General features: G+C 34.5%; 5 protein-coding genes and 2 non-coding genes across 9 annotated transcripts; 6 read left to right on the forward strand and 1 right to left on the reverse strand.

The window, feature by feature from the left end:
* Nucleotides 1-1,252: 1,252 nt before the first annotated feature.
* On the forward strand, nt 1,253-7,594 carry LOC107407909 (uncharacterized). 3 transcript variants are annotated; one of them, XM_025069905.3, is made up of 11 exons: nt 1,253-2,316; nt 3,061-3,201; nt 3,346-3,473; nt 4,142-4,250; nt 4,385-4,424; nt 4,786-4,875; nt 4,998-5,097; nt 5,253-5,392; nt 5,534-5,636; nt 5,936-6,582; nt 6,952-7,594. In XM_025069905.3, exons 2-11 carry the CDS (start codon nt 3,063-3,065, stop codon nt 7,232-7,234), a joined length of 1,779 nt encoding a protein of 592 aa, XP_024925673.3. In that variant the 5' UTR covers nt 1,253-2,316; nt 3,061-3,062; the 3' UTR covers nt 7,235-7,594. The 3 variants fall into 3 exon arrangements, with proteins under 3 accessions (XP_024925673.3, XP_060668792.1, XP_015870731.3); XM_060812809.1 differs by having other exon boundaries at nt 1,254-2,316; nt 2,970-3,201; XM_016015245.4 differs by lacking the exons at nt 1,253-2,316; nt 3,346-3,473 and having other exon boundaries at nt 3,059-3,201.
* A 419-nt stretch (nt 7,595-8,013) lies between these two features.
* LOC107433614 (iron-sulfur cluster co-chaperone protein HscB homolog) lies at nt 8,014-10,773 on the forward strand. Its single transcript, XM_016044912.4, has 8 exons — nt 8,014-8,417; nt 8,507-8,603; nt 8,707-8,796; nt 9,214-9,279; nt 9,506-9,574; nt 9,926-10,068; nt 10,226-10,321; nt 10,440-10,773. Exons 1-6 carry the CDS (start codon nt 8,065-8,067, stop codon nt 10,061-10,063), a joined length of 813 nt encoding a protein of 270 aa, XP_015900398.1. The 5' UTR covers nt 8,014-8,064; the 3' UTR covers nt 10,064-10,068; nt 10,226-10,321; nt 10,440-10,773.
* A 429-nt stretch (nt 10,774-11,202) lies between these two features.
* Nucleotides 11,203-14,498, reverse strand: LOC107408417 (putative pentatricopeptide repeat-containing protein At5g06400, mitochondrial). The gene has a single exon (XM_016015808.4). The coding sequence runs from the start codon at nt 14,418-14,420 to the stop codon at nt 11,262-11,264; it is 3,159 nt and encodes a 1,052-aa protein (XP_015871294.3). The 5' UTR covers nt 14,421-14,498; the 3' UTR covers nt 11,203-11,261.
* A 73-nt stretch (nt 14,499-14,571) lies between these two features.
* TRNAR-UCU (transfer RNA arginine (anticodon UCU)) lies at nt 14,572-14,644 on the forward strand. The gene has a single exon. It is a non-coding gene; the product is annotated as a tRNA-Arg (tRNA).
* Nucleotides 14,645-14,728: 84 nt separating this feature from the next.
* TRNAR-UCU (transfer RNA arginine (anticodon UCU)) lies at nt 14,729-14,801 on the forward strand. The gene has a single exon. It is a non-coding gene; the product is annotated as a tRNA-Arg (tRNA).
* Nucleotides 14,802-14,954: 153 nt separating this feature from the next.
* On the forward strand, nt 14,955-16,908 carry LOC107408402 (fra a 1-associated protein). Its single transcript, XM_016015788.4, has 2 exons — nt 14,955-15,320; nt 16,339-16,908. Exons 1-2 carry the CDS (start codon nt 15,109-15,111, stop codon nt 16,700-16,702), a joined length of 576 nt encoding a protein of 191 aa, XP_015871274.1. The 5' UTR covers nt 14,955-15,108; the 3' UTR covers nt 16,703-16,908.
* A 1,622-nt stretch (nt 16,909-18,530) lies between these two features.
* Nucleotides 18,531-20,673, forward strand: LOC107433619 (fra a 1-associated protein). Its single transcript, XM_016044918.4, has 2 exons — nt 18,531-19,034; nt 20,298-20,673. The coding sequence occupies exons 1-2, from the start codon at nt 18,805-18,807 to the stop codon at nt 20,479-20,481; spliced, it is 414 nt and encodes a 137-aa protein (XP_015900404.1). The 5' UTR covers nt 18,531-18,804; the 3' UTR covers nt 20,482-20,673.
* Nucleotides 20,674-21,440: the final 767 nt, after the last annotated feature.

Genomic DNA, 21,440 nt, shown 5'->3' on the forward strand with positions numbered 1-21,440 from the left:
TATTATTAATCTCCTTTTAGGTTCTAAAAAAACCTATCATCTTTCCTTCTTTCCTTCTAATCGTTATAAAATATTATCCTTTGAAATAACATTATTTACACTCATTTAGAAGTGTTACTTGTAATTTTAAAAATTTTAAAAATTAAATTGTGATTAATAAAAATCTTAAAGTCAGACATAATATTCCCTATATATTTTTTTAAATGAATATAAAGTTTAGTATCCATTTAGTATAGCTTATAAAATTAAAGTTTTTTCTTATAAAATTTTTCATAATAAATTTTTTTATAAAAATATTAAAAAATTAATATGTATATAGTTGTAAATAAAAAATTATATTAAAAAATTATTGAATTTTTCACGTAAATCTTTGTTTGAAAATTTTAATTATTCTAAAATAATTTAAAAAAATATTTTTTTATCAACAAATATTTATTAATTGTTGTCAAACATTTAAATTTTTTTTTTTTTTAAAAAAAAGAGCTTCTAACTATCATAAAAATGTTTTTGGATAAAAAAGAAAAAAAAGAAAAAAAAAAAAAACGGTGCCAAACATACTGTTAGCCAGAGTGTTATACCATCATTCAAACTGATTTTGACGCATTGAAATTTAAATGAAAAAAAGGTTATTGACGACCACCAACCATTCGAATATCTACAACCAACCTGCAATTTATGTAGCTGCCGAGCATACAAAATAAGGATCATGTGTCTCTATCTGTGTGGTTGCACCATTTAAGAGAGAAAAAAACAAAAAGGGCAATTAAGTACCACAACACATGGTCCTATAAAATTTATGCACTTTCCATTTATATAAATAACAAATGTAAATATGTAGATTTTTTTTTTTTTTTGTGCTAAATTCCAAATCAAATAACCATCATAAAAACCTTTTTTTTTTTTTGTTATGAGTAAAAAAATTGTAAAAGCATTTAATAAATATCACCTTCTTTTTTATTATAGCATCCAAATATAATCTCCACTAGAAAAATCCCATTTATTCTAAATAAAAATTTTTGTATACCTTTTATAAAATATCAATTGGAATTATTTTTTGTATGCATAATTTTAAATAAAATCATCATTATTTTTCTTTAAAAGAAAAATAAAAAATTATATAAGCATGTGATAAGATATCAAATAGAAGTGACGGGGAATCTTATTCTTTGTCCATTATTGCAAAAAAGAATAAAAATAAACCACGCAACTAGATCTCCAAAAAAACATGAGGAAAAAAAAAAAAAAGAAAGAAAAGAAAAAAACCGATAAGAAAAAAACAATAATAAATTTGCAAATATTGAGAACAAGAGTCAAACTAAAATTTCAACCGCGGAACAAGAGGTGGAGGAGGAGAGCGAGTCAGATAAAGGGAACAAAGTCCGTTTGATTTAGTTTATATGTAAGAAAGAGTTTTGGATTGTAGGATTTCTTCTATGTGAACAAAATTTTTATTAAAAAAACTAATGAATATGTAGTTGTTAGTTTCAAAAATACTTATATCAATTCATTTAACCCTTGTTTAAGTTTACTTTGATAATGGTTCTGGAAACAAAATCCGCTAAAGAATCGCGCATTGGAGGAGCGAAATCCAGTTGCCGGGATCAAAAAAAAAAAAACACTAAAAGGGAAAACGAAGAGGATAGAATTCCTTGCGTGAAAGCCGCGACAAGTCAACACGTGTTCCATTGTACCTTTCGTACAAATACTACCAGTTAGTTCACGAGTCATGACCACCTGCAAAAATAAATTTACTTTTTCTTATCATATGCTCCCCCCCCCAACAAAAAAAAAAGGCTCCAATCCAAACCAACCCACCCTCTTAAATTAAGCGAGTACCTACCGCGTTCCGACGTGGTGGTGGTCCTACAGCACTCTGTGCGTCAGAAACCAAAAAAAAAAAAAAAGTCAGTACCAAGAGAAAAAAAAAAAAAAAAAAAAACCCATGTCTAGATACTCCTTTTTTATTGATTATTTTATATTTTTCTTGTTTAATTTCCATAATATTTTATTTAACTTTGAAAGCTTTTTTTAGTCATTTTTGGAGGTGGGTTGTTTACATTGGTGATTCTCTGCTTGGTTTCTGGAAATTCGATACACCCAAGAAAAAAAGAAGGTACAACAACATCCCATGTTCTGTATCCGTCTAGGTGTTGCCGCTTCAGGTGGTCTTGTCTCCATTTCCAGGATGAGATTGATTCTATAGGCTTTGAGATCTGCATTTTGATTTGGTTGGTGGAAGAAGTTCTTTTTTATTGTTTTGGTTCTGGGTTCTATGCTCAGAACCTTTTTGGAGTTATTGAAGGAGCTAAGTTCAAGGTACTTGATTTATTGAGTTGGAATTTTGATGATTTTCATTGAATATGTATGTGGGGTACTTTCATTTTTTCGATACCTTGCTCTTCTTTTATAGCAGTTTCTGATGAATTTTGATGCTTATTTGCATATGTGGATGCTAAAGTTTTGTTCTTTGCCTGCTATTGTGGCTTTGTGGAGTCAGAGTTGAAGAGTATTTATTCTTTGTGGAGTTAATAATTCTTCTCTTTAATTCATTTCGTTTACATTATATTTTCTTGTTCTTTGTTGGTGTTTGAAAGATTGCTAAACCGTCCCGGAATTTGTAAATTTGGTCCATTCTATGGTTTATTTGGCATAAAGTTTATTGAATTTGAAAACAGAGTGAGACCTTTCCTTTTCTATGGACTTTTAAAGCTTTATAGTTTCATGTGCCTCACAGGAGGAAAATACGAGCTCAGCACTTATCTAATTATGCTGTTATTTTGTTCACTGTTTTGGTATAGTACAAATATTTTGAATTGCTTTGCCTGGTTATAAATTAATTTGCATATTAATTAAACTTGTATGCAAAAGGGTAATTATTGTTTTTGTTTTTGTTTTTTCTTTTTAACAGGCCGTTCCATAATTATTCTTTGTTTTGTGACTAAAGTATTTCTTTTATTATGGAACTTCAGGTGATAATATCTAAATTTATCAATAATACTCAGATTACTTTTCCCATAAGTTACTGAGAGAGGAAGCTTCCTGGCTTGTTTGGAGTTACAGAGATGGAGAAAAAACGAAAGATCGTTCAGTATAGGGAGAGACTAGATAAAACATTGACATCTCCCTATCTATCAAATGCGGAGACGCTGAAAGTCCTTGTGAAGAATCAATTTCTACGTTCTTCAGGGCAAGATAATGAAGGTTATTAATTCCTAAAGTACTACTTTTGATTCCTATAATTGATGGCAATTAATAATCTGATACACTGCTATGAACTGCTGATAGTAAGAAAAGCCTAGTTTATATTGCTCATCACTTTATGATTTTAGATTTCTGGGTATGCAGGACCTAAAGAAAATTTGATAGAAAAAAGGACTGCTGAAGTATCAAACTTTCTTGATATGTTGAGAAGTGTTTCTGTAAATGACAATGCAGAATATAAAACTCCTGAGACATCACAACCAGAATGGAAAGTATGCTATTTAAACTGCAAAACGTATTGAATTTAATGTTTTTGTTGTTTAATCCTTCTTGATCTAAATAATCTTATCCCTTTCTCTCTTTCTTGAACCTTTAACATTTCTTCCGTTTAGTCAAGTCTTTTATTATGAAATAGTAGAAAAAGTATGGGGATGAGCCTAATTGGTCTTGTAGTTAAAAAAGAAAAAAAAAAAAAAAAAAAGAAAAAAAAAATGAAAAAAAGAAAAGAGAAGCTACCTTATTGGTTAATTGATAATTTCTTATGTCTTTGTTTGCGACACATGTAGACAATGGTTATGCTTATAGCCCTTCTTTTGATGGTGAAAAACTTCTAAAATGTTGATCTTTTACTGTTGAAATTAAAATTTTAAACTCTTCTAAAGTTTTAACTGGTTTGAAGTTTCAACTGCATGTACCTTCTTATGTTTGAAAGTTTCATTATTGTTTTGAATGTGATAAAGTTAATCCATTTCTTTCACATTTGTAGTTTGGATTCTCATCACTTGTAATTATAGTTGTTAGCCTGCTTTCTATTCCATTATTCATGGGTCTACATGTGAGAGGGATTCAAATATAATTATTTTATGAACAGTCCTTTGATGAATTTCAATCACAAAAGTATTGGACACCATGTGATTAAGAGCATACTCTATATTTACAGTTAAAACAGGATAATGAAGAGTTCCGTGTAATGTATCGTGAAGGAGCCCAAGGCAGTCCATTTCATACATTACTTGTTGAAGGCTATGTTGATGGACCTGTAGATACCTGTAAGTTAAACCGAAATGCATAAATATTCTGAGCTTTGTCTTAGATAATAAACTTTGGTTAGGTCAGATTTCTTAGACTGTTAAATATATTTTTAAATCAAAATATTCAAGACAAGTTCCATATCTTATTGCAGGTTTATGTCTTTCATGGGAGTCAGCTCTCTACAAGAAATGGTATGAGTTGTATTTTCAATTTCAATTTTAGTTCTCTTTATATTTTCTGTTCTGCCTGTATTATTTGAAGATTGTCCTGTGGTTGATAGGCCCTGCCATATCATTGCTTGGTGTTTTTTTGTTAGTTTTTGGGTATTTGATTCCTCATCCTTGCTGAAAGAGGGAAAAAATATCCTTTCCTTATTATTTTCTTTCACAATGCACTTAATGCAGTTGTTGCATCTACAGCATAAATAGTCATGTCCATCTTTCTCTTTTGATATGCTAAATGTTTCAATGGTCATAGTGAGCACGTTTACTGTTGAGGGAAGGGATTTCCTTAGAGAATATTTAACATCTTTTAATCCTTTTCGTCTTCCAGGTGGCCTCAGTCAACTATCCCAAGTTTCAAAATTCTCTCTTCCAAATGTTTGCATAAAGTCCGGTTTGGTGAACAGATATCTTTAGTGAGGTAAATAAAACCACAAAACTATATTATATGTTAAACATATTTTGCTTATCTGATTTTCTAAACTTTAATGAACATCTTCCATTTTTGAATGCTTATTTTTCCATTTTTTTTTTGGGAGAAAGGGTGAAGGTTTCATGGCCACTGTCATCTAGAGAGGCTGTTGTGCACTATTTTTTATTTGAGTACCTTGAAGATGATCTGGTTATTGTTCTCTTAAACACGGTACTAGCTTAAAATGTTCATAGATTTGATTATCTCTTTTCTTTGTTGGTTTGCTTGCGATGGGTTTCTATATATATGTGTGCGTATACGCTCACGTGCGTCTGAATCCAGCTACTTTGAAATCTGAACAAAAATCGTCACAATTTTGATCTCAGATTTCTGATTCCGAAGACATTAGTATTACAACTCATGGCTTTAGTAGTGAGGCAATCCCTGAAGCAAAGGATGTGGTGAGGATAGATGTGGTGGGAGGTTTTGCTTTGCAAAAGGTGACCCCAGAAAGAAGTTATTTTCGGTAAGTTTTGGTTATTTGGTGTAAATTGAGACCAGATAAAAGGGGGAAAAAAAAAAATTTGTCCTGCTTCATATATGCACAAGAGCATAAGAGTGTATAGCAATCCTATAATTAAAGCTTTGAATATTTTAAATTTTGTAGGACCATAGCAAGTATGGATATGAAGCTGGACTTTGTTCCACCATCTCTTATTAATTTTATCTCAAGACAGCTCATTGGCAGTGGTTTCAGACTCTATCAAAAGGTTATATGTTTCTTATATGATTATATATAAGCATTTAGGTTGACACACACACACACACACACACACACTTGCACATGCATATATGTCCTCATTTACTATTGAAGTTAGGAATTTATTCTTATTCAATCTAACTAAATGATCCATACAAGGCTTCTGATTTTTCAAGAAATTTTAGCAATATCTTTTCCTTTCCTTTACCTTCTCCAAGATCCAAAATAAATGTTGACTTCTATTGGTCGAGCATTCTTGCCCCTGCTTATAAACATCCTTATCCTGTCATGTTTGTATTTCTGTTGCAGGCAGTGGCTTCTAGCTTTACCAGCGATGAAGATTTCATTAAGGCCTTGAAGGATCCATTATACTCTCACATGCGTGATGCTCTTTATTCCATGAATAAGTCAAATAGGTCTCAAAAAGGATTAGAAGATCTTAATATTGAAATCACCAGTGTCCCTGAAAAACATCTAAGTACAAGTAAGCTAGATGATTTTAAGGTAATGGATCAGAAGGTTCATTCTGATAACCATGCAAGTGAATCTCCACAGGAGACTATGCAAGTTTCAGGTGGAGGAGCTCTCTGTGAGATTGAAGAGGTGGAGACTGAAGACAGCCAGAGAATTGAGGATCAAGTTCTAATAAAGAAAACCACAGAAGGGTCTCATGTAAGTGATACAAGAAATATTGCTATTAGTTCAGAGGTGGAAAAAGCTCTAGAAACATTAGAAAAGGCCATTTCTATAGTTCGGGAATATGGATTAAATGAACAAGCACGGGTCTCATTTGGGTTCACCTGTGAGAAGCCTCCAGATAAAAGTAATGCAGGTATGGGTTCAAAATCTTTAGAGGAAGATGGAGTTTGTTCAAATATTGAGTTACCTAAAAAAGAAGCTACAGAGAGGACCTCTCATGAATCGGTTAGGAATAGCTTTGGTATTCAGAGATCCAGGTACTTATGCTCTAATTAAAGTGTCATATTTATCTTTATTAACTGCACATATTCTCACACCTCTGGTCTGATTTTTAATTATTGTCATAGTACCAATGATGTGATAGATTCTGAAATTATTAATTCTGGATTTCTTTGCTTCATTTGTTATAGGGTCTAAAAGCGGATCAATGGTTCTTATTCTTATATATCAATGTTTTTTACTGACTTCCTTTTATCTATTTTCTGGGAAACAAGAGAGCTTTGTAAAATGTTTCCTCTTTAAAAATCTGTAAAATTGTTTTGCAGAACATAATCTAAAACACTAATCAGTTTGATGAGTACACAAAGGTGTACTAACGACTAATCTCCAAAATGTTTTATTTGCAGGCGTGGAGGATCAAATTCTTTCTCAAAAGAAGTCAACCATAACCGAATAGCACCAGCTTCCCCAGAGCAGAAACTTGTGGTTCCTAGTGATGCTAAAACCAACCAAGTTGATTTCTATTCCAACAAACATGGAATGACAGAGTTACCATTTTTGGACCATTTAAGCAGCGAGCCTAATGGTGTTCATAGAAGCAGTTTCAATGGAAGAAATAAGCCGAGCAACAAGCAGAAAAAACAGTTGTTATGTTGTTTCCGCGGCAATTCAGGGCAGTTGATTTCTTAAGAGGTTGAAGAAGGAGTTTAGATTTTTGAGGTGACACCATATTTCAAGGCTAATAGACGAGACAAGAAAGTGTAACATTTTGTTTGTGAAAATAAGGTCTCTTAGAATTATCAACTGTGTAAATTATATATATATATATATATATATATATTAGAGTAGTTCTACCGTGCGGATCGGTCTGCATGCGGCTCACATCTAAACAGACGCATTTTGAAAAAAAAACGTTGGCTTAGATATAGTCCGCACCATAGAATTTTTCTATATATTTATATATACACATACATAAATACATTCTAGTTGGCAAAAGACTCTTTGGATGCTGGATTAAGTTATAATAATGGAAGAAAGGCTTTTACATTCTATCGAAATGTTGTTGGCCAATTTATGTGTCAAAATAGTTTGTGCTGTTATTCTGTTTGGTGTTCCAAATTTATTAAACATTCTCAGGTAAACGATTGTGCAGCAAAATATACATATATATATATATATATATATATTCTTATTATTTTCTATAACAAGATTTATTCCTTTCTTACAAAATATAAAAAAGAAAAGGTATAATGAAAGAGAGAAAATCAAAATCAAAATCAATAACTATTGCGGTTTTGGGCCTGAACAAGTGGCCTATACTTGATAATAGGTCCGGTTAGCTCAGCTTATGTAAATAAGGAATTGGACCGGACCGTTGACGTGGCAGTGCACGGAACCGTCCAGGCCAACAACCATGAACCGTTACGGGATCGGGTCGGGTCGGGATACCATTTTTGTACCAGCTAGCAAGTGATGCAAGGAAGCAATCAAACCAGTCGCGTAAGTGGGTTTCGGGTGCGATGTCGAAGCAAAAGCTATGGATTCCTTTATCCTCCATTGTCCGACGAGCTCTTCGCTTAACACAACGCGTTCCGATCAGCTCCGCCGCAAGAACACAACCAATTCTTGCTTCTTTTTCGCCCTCCAATTCAGAGAACTGCGGTCTCTTTCCCAGCCGCGGTTTTGATTTTTTGGGCAGTTCCAAACTCTCCGGAAGGTGCTCTCTCTCTACTCAATCGGCGGAGAAAGTAGTCGACGCCAAGTGTTGGAATTGTAATGCTGAAGCTGAGGCGGCGCCGTTTCTGGTTTGTCGGTCTTGCCGTTGCATTCAACCCGTTGATCAGTCGGTGGATTACTTTCGGATATTCGGTTTGTAAGTAATTTTGAAATGGATTCCAATTAATTTTCAGAGTTTGAAATCAAGTTCTTGCTTTGTAATATTATTGTTCGAAATCTCACCAGGGAGAAGAAATATGATATTGAGGACGACAATTTGGAGCGGAAGTACAAGGACTGGCAGAAAAAGTTGCATCCTGATTTAGTTCATTCAAAATCAGAGGTTTGTCTAATGCAAATATTGAATACCAAGAATTTATTTATTTATTTTTATTTATTATTTTTTTTAAGAGCTTCTGAGTTAATTGTTCTGTTATTGTGATTAGAGAGAAAGAGAATATGCTGCTGAGCAGTCTGCTCGGGTGATTGATGCATTTCGAACACTTAACAAGCCTTTGTCAAGGGCAATTTACATTGTAAGTTTATATTCCATGTTTGGGTTTTCACCTTTTTTTATTTATTTTTTAATTCTTTTATTTCACAGATGAATTTGAATTCGATATTTATATGTCCATATATATATATATATATATAGTTATATAAAAAGCACTTGTAATTTTCATATTTCTTTACCATGCTGTTTGCGTCATTCCCAGCTTTTATCTGAGAAACCTGGTTTGATTGTATAATTGATAATGGTGGGTTGAGGGGTTAGGAAGGCTGTATGGGAGTTTCCCTGGTTCAATTTTTATCAGGACCTCTATGATTTTAAAATACTCTTTAGAGTTGTATGTCTTTTAAGATCTCTTAGTGATTTGGAAAGTACAATCATCCTACTTGTACTTCTATTTGATAAAAATGCATGAAATTATAGTTAGCTATTCCTATTTCAGCTGAAACTGGAAGGTGTAGATGTTGATGAAGAAGAAACAATTTCAGAGCCAGACTTGCTAGCTGAGGTAATTTATAATGGTGATTAACTCTTCGTATTAATGTCTGTTGTTTGTAGTTTGTTTGATGTATGACAATTATGCTTCCCTTTTGAATATTCATCCATGTAGTGAGGAGTTTGTATTTTCGTTCCAACGAATTTGCTAACGTGGAAAAAAGTTTCTTCTTGGTTTTTAGTAGCGATAGAACTCTACTTGGTTTTTTGCTTTAATACTTTCTCAATGTGTACTGCAGATTATGGAAATCAGGGAAGCTGTTGAAGAGGCAGCTGACTCTCAGGCTTTAAAACAGCTTCAGTCACAGGTATGTCTGGGCCCTCTTCTGTTCATGTCTTGGTAAGAAATTAGGAATGGTGATTTTAGTATGAGCTTGAGTAATATAGTTAATTTTGAATTCTTATTTGTTGCAAATATGCTATGTTCTGGAGAACTTAACTATTATTTACTCTACTAGTTAAAAATTTTCAAATACCACAACTTAGTCAATCAGATTGCCAGATACCATAGAAAGTGATGACACAATATGATTTTAGATGATCCAAGAAGAAAGTCTCAAAGGATAACTCTTTGTGAACCAGAATAATGAATATGCACAGTTAATGTTTTTTTCCCACTTCTTCCTGCCATTTGATTTTCTCAATTCTTGTTTATCCAGATGCAAGAGAAACTAGAACACTGGTCAAACTTATTTGCAATTGCATTTCGTAACCGGAACTTTGGAGATGCTCGTAAATCTATTCGGAGAATGACTTACTATGAGCGTGTCAATGAAGAAATTGTGAAAAAGCTCTGATATAGGTATCTTTGATGTTTATGTTTTCACTAATCTTTATATCTGGCATCGTTACCATGGAATTTTGACTTTACCTCCTTACAGCTAAATATCTCAAATCTAGGATGAATGTTAATACATTTCTAGTGATTTCCTAACTATTTTCGGGCGCTTGGTGGTCAGAGTGCCCATGTTTGCCATCAGTGTCAGCATCGGTGCTTTTCTGTGAACAAAATTTAGCTGCAAGGTTTCACTAGCAGATGACTTAACAAAGAATATGTAAGTGATGATTATATACATTCTTCATACCCAGGGAAATTTCATTCTTCTTCTTAAGCATCTCTCTTTGTTTGATGTAAAGCTGTAGGTTGATATATGTTCTTCTCTCTCTTTTCAGGAGGAATTTATTGAAGACCTTATGAGAACACTTATCAGCGAGTGATAGAGAAAAAACAAAATTTAAAAAATGCAAGGATGAATTTGCGGTTGTGTCCGTAGACATATTCACCGTCACAGATTTATTCTTTTGGCAACACATGGCAGAGAGGCATCTACTTTTTCTGTGAAAAATTGCGAGCATTCTCAACATTCACTTTTACTAGGGTTGTTAAGACTGGGGAAGGATACACGACTATGATGCATGTATTTTCTCTTTTCACATTTTCTCACAAGAGCTCACGGAAGTGTAAGGATTATTTATTATCTTATCAAACAATTATAATTATGGTTGATACTTTTTGCGCTCTGCTTTTCAATGTGAGCATCTATTTGCTATCTTATTAATTTCATGCTTTGCTCTGTTACCTTGAAAGTTTTCTAAAACAATACAAGAAATTTTGGAAAAACTTCCCCAACAAATTTCTAAAACCAAGTAAAAATTTCTTTTTTCCTGAAGTGTTTCGTTACTACTGGTCAAAAAACATAAGAGAAACAAGCATGGGGCCAAGACCCTGGATTAGGCTTTCAATCATCAATTTTTGATATCTCTAGCGGTCATGAAGATTATGTTGCACATACGTATCATGAAATAAATAACGCTAGTAATGACACTAAACTTATTCTTTATATATATATATATATATATAACTAAAGTTATTCAGTAAAATTACCGTTGGCAGTTTGGCATATGTAAATGTAAAAAATGAAAGGCATAATGAACATTTTTAGTGCAAAACTGGAAGATAATTATAAAACATCCAGCAGAAACAATAAGAATGAATTATGCTATGAACTTGCGTTTTCTTATTAAATCTGACTTCTGTTGCATTACAGTGTATGCCAAATCCTTCTTACCTTCTCTGTTTAGCCCATAAAAGACTGTTCTAAAATTGACACTACTTGGAACAATCCCACTTTTCGGCATTTCATGTATTAGCCGCAGAGCTTCTTCAGATTTACCTACTCTACAGAGACAAGTGATGAACAATGAATAAGTTTTGAAGTCTGGTGAAGGTCCTTTTAGTTTCATAAAGTAGAAGACGTTCCATGCATCAGCAACCTTCCCTATATCCATAAATCCACGAATCAGTGCTGAGTAAGTTACAACTGTGGGTTCACAACCCTCCTGCTGCATTTGTTGAAGAGTTTCCAAAGCTCTTTCTATCTTCTTCTCTTTCAGGAAATGAACTATTAAGGATGTATAGACATGGACGGTCGGATTGATGCCTTCCTGCTTCATAGAATCCACCTTGGCCAGGGCTTCTTCTATACGTCCTTTCTGTAATAGTGCATGAACAAGGCTTCCATAAGTATACTGATCCAATGTAGTTCGCTCTGCCCCAACTTCATCTGCCATTGCCAAAGCTTCTTCTATCCTCCCAGCTCGACAAAGAGCCCTGATATTCAAGGAATAACTGAGAGGAACTGTGAACCCAACTTTATGAAGAGAATCTGTGCATTTTCTGGCGTCCAACAGCTTGCCAACTTCACATAAACAACCAAGATAAGTTTCAACCAGTTCTCTGTCTGGTATATGTCCTGCATGCAGCATCTGTTGGAATATATCCATGGCTTCATCTACCTTCCTACCTTTCTTCTCACAAAGAGACATGATCAAATACTTGTAGGTACTGTCAGTTGGTTTACAATTATAAGCTTTCATCTCATCAAAAATCTTCAAAGCAATCTCAGTTAAACCTGTCCGACCATATAGCATTATCATTATTGTCCATGTATCAGATGTTGTCAAGTAACCTTTTCTTCTCATCTCGTAGAAAAGGTGTCTCATGTGCTTAAAATCTTTACCACGTCCTGCAAGTTTGATAGCCATGTTGTATGTTTCTGTTGTATGGCAATAACCAGTACGCTTTGACACCCATGAGAAAAACTGTAATGCAGCATAACCATTCATATAGCTATTCCGCAATACCTCCAAAACAAATTCTGGTGTGAATTGAATGGTGCGTTCTTCCAAAGCACCTTGAATCATTCTCCAATCCAGTGATGAAGATAATAGTCTACAAACTTCATGCAAATCCTGCTCATTATAAGCCTCTGAAAGTGGCTCCACTTGATCACAATGCTTGATCACTGGTTCTGACTGGTAAACTAAGTCCATATTGATTTCCTGTCCCTTGAATCCATCATCACCAGACACCTTTCCTTCTTGAGGGTAAAGTTTATATGTTCTCTGCATCAGCTTTACCTTTTCAACCTTATAAACTTCTCCTTTTTTCTCCATATGAGCTACAACCCAATTGAATACTTTGTCTCCAATTACAATCTTAGAAGCTTGCATGTCATTCAAAACCTTGACAATCTCATCCATTTCTGAAATTCTGCACAGCTCCTTAATGAATATCGAATATGATTTCCATGTGGGTCTGATGCCTTCATCTTCCATACTCTTGAAAACTTTCCATGCTTCAGATATTCGGTTTTGGCGAATGTGACCTGCAACCATTGCTGTGATTGCCACACTATCTGGCTTAGGTCCTCTTTCCAGCATCTCATTATATAACTCGCAGCCTTTTTGATACTGGTTCGCTCTGAAGAGGTGTTGCATTAACTCTGTGTAGGTAGAAGTTGTAGGTGAATGCCCTGATTCTTTCATCTTCTGAAACAAATCAATCGCATTTGAAACATCATTTCTTCTTAAATACCCATTGATAATAATAGCATAAACCTTTCCATCAACAATATCTCTTTTCTTCAAAATGTTCAAAATTTCCAAAGCATCTTCAATCCTACCAGCTCTACAGAGTCCTTTCAGTAAGGTCTCTAAGTATTCACGAGCAAGAGCTACACCTTTATTCTTAAGGTCCCGTGTAAATTCTAAAGCTTCTCTGATTCTCCCAGAAATACAAAAACTCCTTAGCACACAACCATAAACAATGTGATCAGAAATCTGTGAAATTTTCATCATGTCATCCGCAACTAAGTGAAGAGAATCAGTATCTCCAGACATTGCTATGCAACTCAACAGCATCTTATACAATCTAAGATCAAGTCCAATGTCCTTCTGGACCATTTCCCGGTAAAACTCCATAGCAATTTCTGCTTTACCAGCATCACAAAGCGAACTTATCATCACCTTATAAACCAATGCATCCGGTTCACTACCAGATTTTCTCATTTTGTCATAGATCAATAAGGATTTGCCAATCAATTTTGCCTTCCCGTAATGTGAGATAAGAATGGTCCAAGTCTTAATATCCTGTTCCCACGAGCTCTTCTCCATTTCCTCCACCAGCCTTTCCATGAGCTCAATTTCTTTAGCTTCCCCAGCTATGTGAAGCATGGTATTGTATGTCTTAGTTGTATGACATAATCCATCTCTGAGCTTTACCCAATTGAAGAACCGCATAGCTAAATGTGGCACTTTGAAGCACCTCTTCAACACTTTATCGACGATTTCGGAATCCAACTGAACACTCATGTTTGCTAACCGTTCTTCCATCGAAACAGAATCATCTTCCGCCCGAACAATTTTTGTTACCTCATGAACAACCGGGCTAACATCATCTCCAACCAAATTGCCCAACTGGATATCTTCCAACACCGAAATCTCCTCATTTTCTTGTAATCTACCATCCTCGGCATTTTTACAAACAGTTGGGGAACAAGGCGAGGACCCTTCCACAACCGCACTGTCCCGTACACTATTTTCTTTGGGTATCAAAATTCCAGATGAGGTAGCTTCCGCAGAGAAGTCATTGGTACGTAAATTCTCAGTAATATCACTGAAAAAAGACCAAATGGCGCCAGTCTCCTTTTGCTTTTCCTTTTCCAACTGGATGGTCTCTTTGGTTTTCTTAGACTTGGATGGTTTGGCAAAGCTTGAAAGAGGATTAATCTGAAACAACTTTGGGAAGCGAAAATGAACTAACTTGTAGCTTGTATTGCAACACAATGGCCGGAATCTCATCAAGCTTCTCATTGAATGCTTTATTCTTTTACATCCCTTTCTACTTCTCTCTGAGCTACAGGTATAAAAAACAGGTGAAGAGCAAGAAGTAACTAAACATAGAGGAATGAACTACAGATTGAACATCTATTTAACCTAATTGAATAGTTTCATTACCACAGAGGCGCTCGTGGCCTAATGGATAAGGCGTCTGACTTCTAATCAGACGATTGTGGGTTCGAGTCCCACCGAGCGTGATTTTTTTTTCTTATTTCATTCATTTATTTCTTGAAGATTTTAGTTTAACTGAAAATTGTTAGATAATGTGCAAAGAAAACTGTGCGCTCGTGGCCTAATGGATAAGGCGTCTGACTTCTAATCAGACGATTGTGGGTTCGAGTCCCACCGAGCGTGTTATCACTTTTTTCAATTTTTTTTTTGTTTTTTTTGTTTTTGTTTTTTAAATTCAACTCGAATCAAATTGCAAAACAATCCTCAATCAAAACGGCACCGTTTGCGTGGACTGCAGGTCAGTCGTGGCCGTTACGTCTTAACCGCCATTCCTTCGTCAAACCCAAAACCCCAAACGAAAACATCATAACTTAATGAATTCCAGCATTTCTTAGGTGACGAAAGAAGTTTCTGGAACGTGCAGATTGAGAGCCAGAAAATTTTTGAAGGGGAACCAAAAAAAAAAAAAGAAAAGAAAAAGGCTACAGGAATGGGGTGGATATGGAAGGACGACGAATCGGACGGCCTGACATCGTCGGCTGGCGATATTAGAGAATACCACCAAAGCCCTAAACCTAGTTCTGCCGGTTGTTCAACCAGAAAGGTCGTCCAGTCTCGGTGCAGGACAGAGGAGGTTGAGCCTGGAAAGTTCATTAGGAAATGTGAAAAGACTGAAGAGATCCTTAGGGATTGTATCGGAAGGTATTTGTTTTCTCTTTCACCTTCCCTCTGTGTAATTTGATGAATTATTATTATTATTATTATTATTATTATTATTATTATTACTTTTTTGTTTGTGAAAAATCAGGCTTCGAGTCTAATTTCATTCTTGTGTGCGTCTTTGTTGTGATTATTGTGATTTTTAGCTTTAAATAAATTAATATGCTGTTGTTGAGGGAGTTAGGGGATTTACTCTCTTGGATTCTAAGACTAAAATGTTCTGTATATGTTTTAATTATGTCTGCTGTTTATCTGTGCTATTGACTGAAACGAACAACTCATGTAAACTTTTACTAGATCTAGTACACAAACTTTGAAACCAGCTGAGCCCCACAATTTAAAGAGACAAAAATGACAGAAGCTACATACTCTTTCTACTTTGGTACCAAAAAAATATTGAATTTTAGGAGTCGCTGTCGCGAATATAAGGTTCTGGCTTCAATAGGTTGAGATATCTTGATTACAATTTACAAACACAGTGCAATACCAGAGCACTTGACACGTTACTAAGATTGACACCTTTGTCTCTGTGGAATTCCTCCCTAAGATTTTCAGCTGACCTTGACCGGTAGCTTTATTTGTGGTGTCTCTTTTATGCCTCGTGTTTTGAGAATTTGCATCGCAACCTTGTGATGCCCAATCTCAATCCTTTTATTGCACACATCTGCCGACGAGTTGACCAAATGCAATTGTCTTGCTATTGCTTGTATACTCTAACATGTTGTTATTTATGTATTTCCAGCCATCTATATCTAAGAAAAAGTTGCAATGTTTTGTTAGAATTATTGTAATCATATGGTGATAATTTTTTCATGTTTCACAACTTATTTATTTAATTATTTTGTATCTTTACATGCCTTTTTGTTCCAGTTTGAGACATCAGGTTGAATGTTTGTATTAGCAACTTTGATGCATTGTGTTCCTTTGCATGTCAGTGGTGTTAGATTGTGTGTATTTGGATTGGTACATTTAATGTCACACGTGCTTCTTTTCCTGTTAGGCCTGTTGAAGTAGTGGAATCGAACAAAGAATATACTGAAGATGATGTAACAGACCAGGTGGTCAAAGGGTCTTTTTCCATGGGATCAGAGCAGGGAATACTTGATTTCCCTGGGCTACGCAGTGACATTGATGCAATTGAACAAAACTTCTTTCATGGCCTCGGACGTTTCTTTGAAGCTGCTGATGAGATAAAGAACGACTTCTTCAATGCTTTTGGGATGCCACACGTTTTTGATGGAGAGTCTACATCGAGGAAGCGAGGGGTGCCCTTTGAAAACCAACCTCAGCGAGAAGCATTTCCTAAACCAAATGACCCCGACTCAGGGCACATTGATCTTTCTGAACTGTCAAGAGATGTTTGAGACAAACCCACTGCCGAGCATCGCTCCTCTCTTGTGGTTCACTGAGAGATTTCTGTGTACTCTGGCCATACTTAGCCTATTTTCTGTTTACTTTTTATAGAGAAAATTAGCATGTCCAGCCTTTTCAGTCCAGCTTGAAACAGGTGTTGTATGGATGCTTTACTACAAGAGCATTTTATAAACTACATGTCTGTTCTAACGCTGCATTTTCTGATATATTTTTGCAACATCTTGTAAATAAGGTGGTATATGTTTTTTGAATTTAGGTAGAAGATTAAATTTGATCTGCATGGCACAAAGATAGATAGATGGTTGACTAGTATAGACGAGTTGGTAAGCTGGATATTGATCATTGGAGGTATACAATTGTTGGACTTGAGACATTCTTCTTAGGAGTTCTTAGTTAGCCAAATAATAATAGAGTTGTTACATCTTTGTTATAGTATAATTGAAATTTTGGTTCAAGTTCAATGACAACAACCAGCTAGGAAAGGAGGAATCAATTAGAAGTAAAAGCATTTTATCACGTGTGAAAATAAATGTCAATTTTCCATGGAAAGGAAAAGGAAAAACAAAGGAAAGGAAGAAAATGGAAACAGAAAAAGGTGAGGCATTGAAAAGATCCCTAAGATTTCCCCTCACGCTGCGTTTAGGGAGGAAACTCTCTGTCTAACAGCTCGCTACCAGTTTGGCTTTCAGGTCAATTACCTGATAAATTTATGTTTCTGTAGCTAATTAGCTTGATCTTTGTAATTACATTTGATATGCAAACATTCACCTAGAAAAAAATGAACATGTGATATGCAAACTAGGCAGCAGTTTAATCATGCCATGTTTGGAATTTCATGTTATTGTATTCATGCTGCCACGCAGCCTTTGCTCTAGTCCATTTTTACGTCTTCCTCAAATAAGATTTGAATTTCCTTATTGCAGCATTTAGGTTGTATTCTGCTTTATAATGTGTGCATCTATAATAATGCGGTTGGTTTCCATGCCCATTGGTTATTTTGTGAATACAATATACTCTTTTTATGAGTATCAGACCAATAAGTGACTCAATATTCTATATTCATATAAGAGAGGTTCACCGTGGGCAAAGTACTATTTATATGTGCAAATCAATACTCTTGTTAAAGAAGAAAACGAAAGTAACCAAATGGCCAAAATTTACTTTTATCTGTTCGACATTAATTTACAAAAGAAGCTTATAGAAGATCAACAAAATTAGTAGGGAAGCTTCCACACCAAAAAAGAAAAAAATAAAAAATAAAGAAATAAATAAAGGAGAGAAATGTACTGGAACTGTGGGGATAGTTTTAATCATAGAATTAGTTCCTTTGAACTCTGAATTGATAGTTATTTGTTACGACAATGCTGTTAATTACTACAACTTCATCGGAAAAAAATAAATAAATAAAAGTCAGTGCTTCACCAGGATTAACAATAGCAGCATTCAGACTGGTGCACATCTACAGTTCAATTGCAACAATTGAATTAAGTTTCATTACATTTTATGAAAAAATAACTAACAAAGGTGTTGATTATGAGATTTTAAAAATCTTATTAAGGCTTTACGGTTACAATTAACCAAGTTATATTATAAAATTATCTAATGCTGCATGGTATAGAAAGAAATTAATTATAAAAAAATTCATAGGAATGCAGTCATATATATTTGGTAAAAATAATAGTAAAAAAAAAAATTTATATATGATCATGAAATGTTGAATATAGTATCTAAACAATTCAGATTTAAAAATCTAACAAAATTCTCTAGAATAGAACCAAAACCAAATAATATGGGACGCAGCAAATCACCAAACCAAACGACGACGTTTTGATTACTCTTTCCGGCTTTCCTTCTCATTTATTTATTTAATTGGAGCATTTAAATTGCCAAATTTAAAATCCCCAATCGACGAAATCGGAAACAATTCTTCAAGTTAACCGACCCTTTCCTTGATCTCCACCCCAAGGAATATATCTACTACCGCCATTCCATCATCAACAAAGACAATTTTATTATTATAAATTATCTGATAGACGAAGTTTCCGTAACACGTCTCGATTGAGCTTAATTCTTAGGTACAAGTTACAGAGCAATGGGTTGGTTATGGAAGGACAAGTCGGAGGACGCCGTTACGTCGCCAGACAATGCCGTCACGTCACCGGAGAGTGATGTTAGCACAGACCAAAACCCTAACACTAGTAATCTCGAGTACCGTTCTAAAACCGTGTGGAAGAGTAAGTGCAGGACGGAGGAGGTTGAGCCTGGAAAGTTCGTCATGAAATGCGTGAACTCCAAAGACATCACTAGCTATCGCTGCGGAAGGTATTTTCTACAACCTAACAGATTTCTTGCTTTATTTATTTATTTATTTATTATTATTTATTTATTTATTTTTTTTTTTGCAATTTGTTGATGTTCTTGGAAATCAGAAAATCAGATGAATCCTAATGTCTAATTATCTATTAGAACCACCTTATTTTGGAGGATTTCAAACTGCTTAGACAAACTAAAACGGGCCTTTTTTAAAAGATCCTTGGTGCATGAACATGCCCACGAACTTAATTAATTATATAAGCAAAAACTTTTGGGTCAAGGCCCAACTCATTCTTTTAAATTACCTCAAAGCCAATTCAGCTTTGAGTTTAATCACAATTCACAACTTGGTCAGTTCAGCTTAGCCTTTGATATCTGTCAAGTTGTGGCCAAAAAGGGTAGTAACAAACACTTAGGTCTATAATAGCTTCTGCGGCTCTGAACACAAGGTCAATAATGCTGGCTTAGGTTGAGGAATCCAATAGGCATTATAGACTAACCTAACTCTTCTATGGAATGCTGTTGGTTTCTTAGACTAAAACATTATGCTTATGTTTTAATTATTTTTCAGCTACAACCCAAATGAAATTGAAACCGTCTAAGCCCCCTTGTAATAAGTATTGTAACAAGCCCCACAGATTAAGGAGATAAAGATATGGCATAATTTACAGGCTCTTTTACTGTTTTTTTGGACAGATAAAAGACTCTTCTTTACTTTGCTGTGGAAAACTGCCTGAATTTTTGGAGTTTCTGTAGCAAATTTATTTCTGGCTTGAATAGTTTGAGATATCTTGAACAAAAACGAAATGTAATAACGGGGCACCTTGCAAATTACTTAGAATTGACATTCTTAGTCTTCTACACAACTCCTTCCTATGATTTTTGGCTAACCTTGATGGGTAACTCAATTTGAGGTATTTCTTTTATGCCTCATGTTTTGAGAGCCTGCATTGCAACCCTATAATTTTATTCTACACTTTATCCAACGGGTTTGTCCAATTTGTTTTTCTTGCTGTTGCTTGTATAATATGACATGGTCTTATTTTGTGGATTTATTTATATGTGAAAAGGATTTCCAGTCATCTATTCCAACTTCCAAGAAAAAGTCACGATGTTTTGTTTAGAATTATTATAATCCAGAAGGTGATACTGTTTTATATGTTGCCAAAAAAGAAAAGGAATTTTTCTCATATTTTATAAGCTTTTTGTTCCAAGCTGCGAATCAGATTGAATGTCAGCATTTACAACTTTGTTGCAATCTGTTTCTGTCAGGCTTGTCAAGGTGAATTCCAACGTAGAACATACGGAAGAGGACGTAACTGAGCAGGTGCTGAAGGGTTCTTTGTCCACAGGACCAAGGCCAGTTCAAATCAATGAAAGTGAATATGTCTTCACTGGTCCTCTCTGCCGTTTGGTTGGAGCTGCCAAGGAGATCAAGGATCGCATTTTTGGATAGATTTTTTTAATCTGCCGTGGAATAGGTTTTTTTTTTTTGTTTTGTATATTTTTTCTTTCCAAAGTTAAAGAAGTTGATTAAATTTGACTTGCATGACACATAAATTTGATGGTTGACTACTTACCAGTTGATATGCTGGATTGTGAATCTATTTTTTTTATTTGGAAGGTATGCAATTGTAGGATTTTGAAATATTCCACTTTTGAGCTTTTGTCAGGCACTCAGCAACACGTAACACATTTCCTCATCAAACTACACCAATAGAATTCGCCTTTTGATGCCAATAATACATTAAAAATAAATAAAAAATTCTTGTTTTGCTAGCTATTTTCTTATTTTTATAGAAGTGCTATTTGAGAAAGTTCCAGTTATCAAGAGGAAATGCATGATGGCACACCACTACCCAGCCATCATTGACCAACCAACCAAAACCAATCAAAAAGGGCCAGCCCCCTAGTTTTTCTCTTCTATAAGCACCACATTCCTCACGGAGTCCTATGGAGATAACACATTATCAAAGCAATGAAAAAGACGGTTTTAGTCTCCCAAATCAAATTTCTATTGGAAAACTAGATTTGACCATCCAACAATCCAAGCCCCTTCTGGCCAATTTGGAATACCGACTGCCCACTCTGCGGGGGCATTTAATACAATAAATGCTTGTCATATTGTGAGACTTGGGAAAATTTTGAGTCGCTGATGTATCCAATTGCTGATGTGAAACCAAAAGTTCACATTTCATTATGAGAAATCAAAGAAGACCAAGAAGTAAAAAACAATGGAATTTTTATTTTTTTTTATTTTTTTTCATTTATGATTAAAAAAAAAACAGTAAATGATATGTTTGATTCATGAAATAAATAAAAAAAAATAATATATATAATTTATAGATTTAGTTTTTCTTATGTATAGTAAATTTTTAAATTTAATAATAATTATTCAATGGAAATAGAAATATT

The sequence above is a fragment of the Ziziphus jujuba genome, chromosome 11 (genome assembly GCF_031755915.1).
Source record: "Ziziphus jujuba cultivar Dongzao chromosome 11, ASM3175591v1".
In the NCBI taxonomy this organism is placed as follows: Eukaryota; Viridiplantae; Streptophyta; class Magnoliopsida; order Rosales; family Rhamnaceae; genus Ziziphus; species Ziziphus jujuba.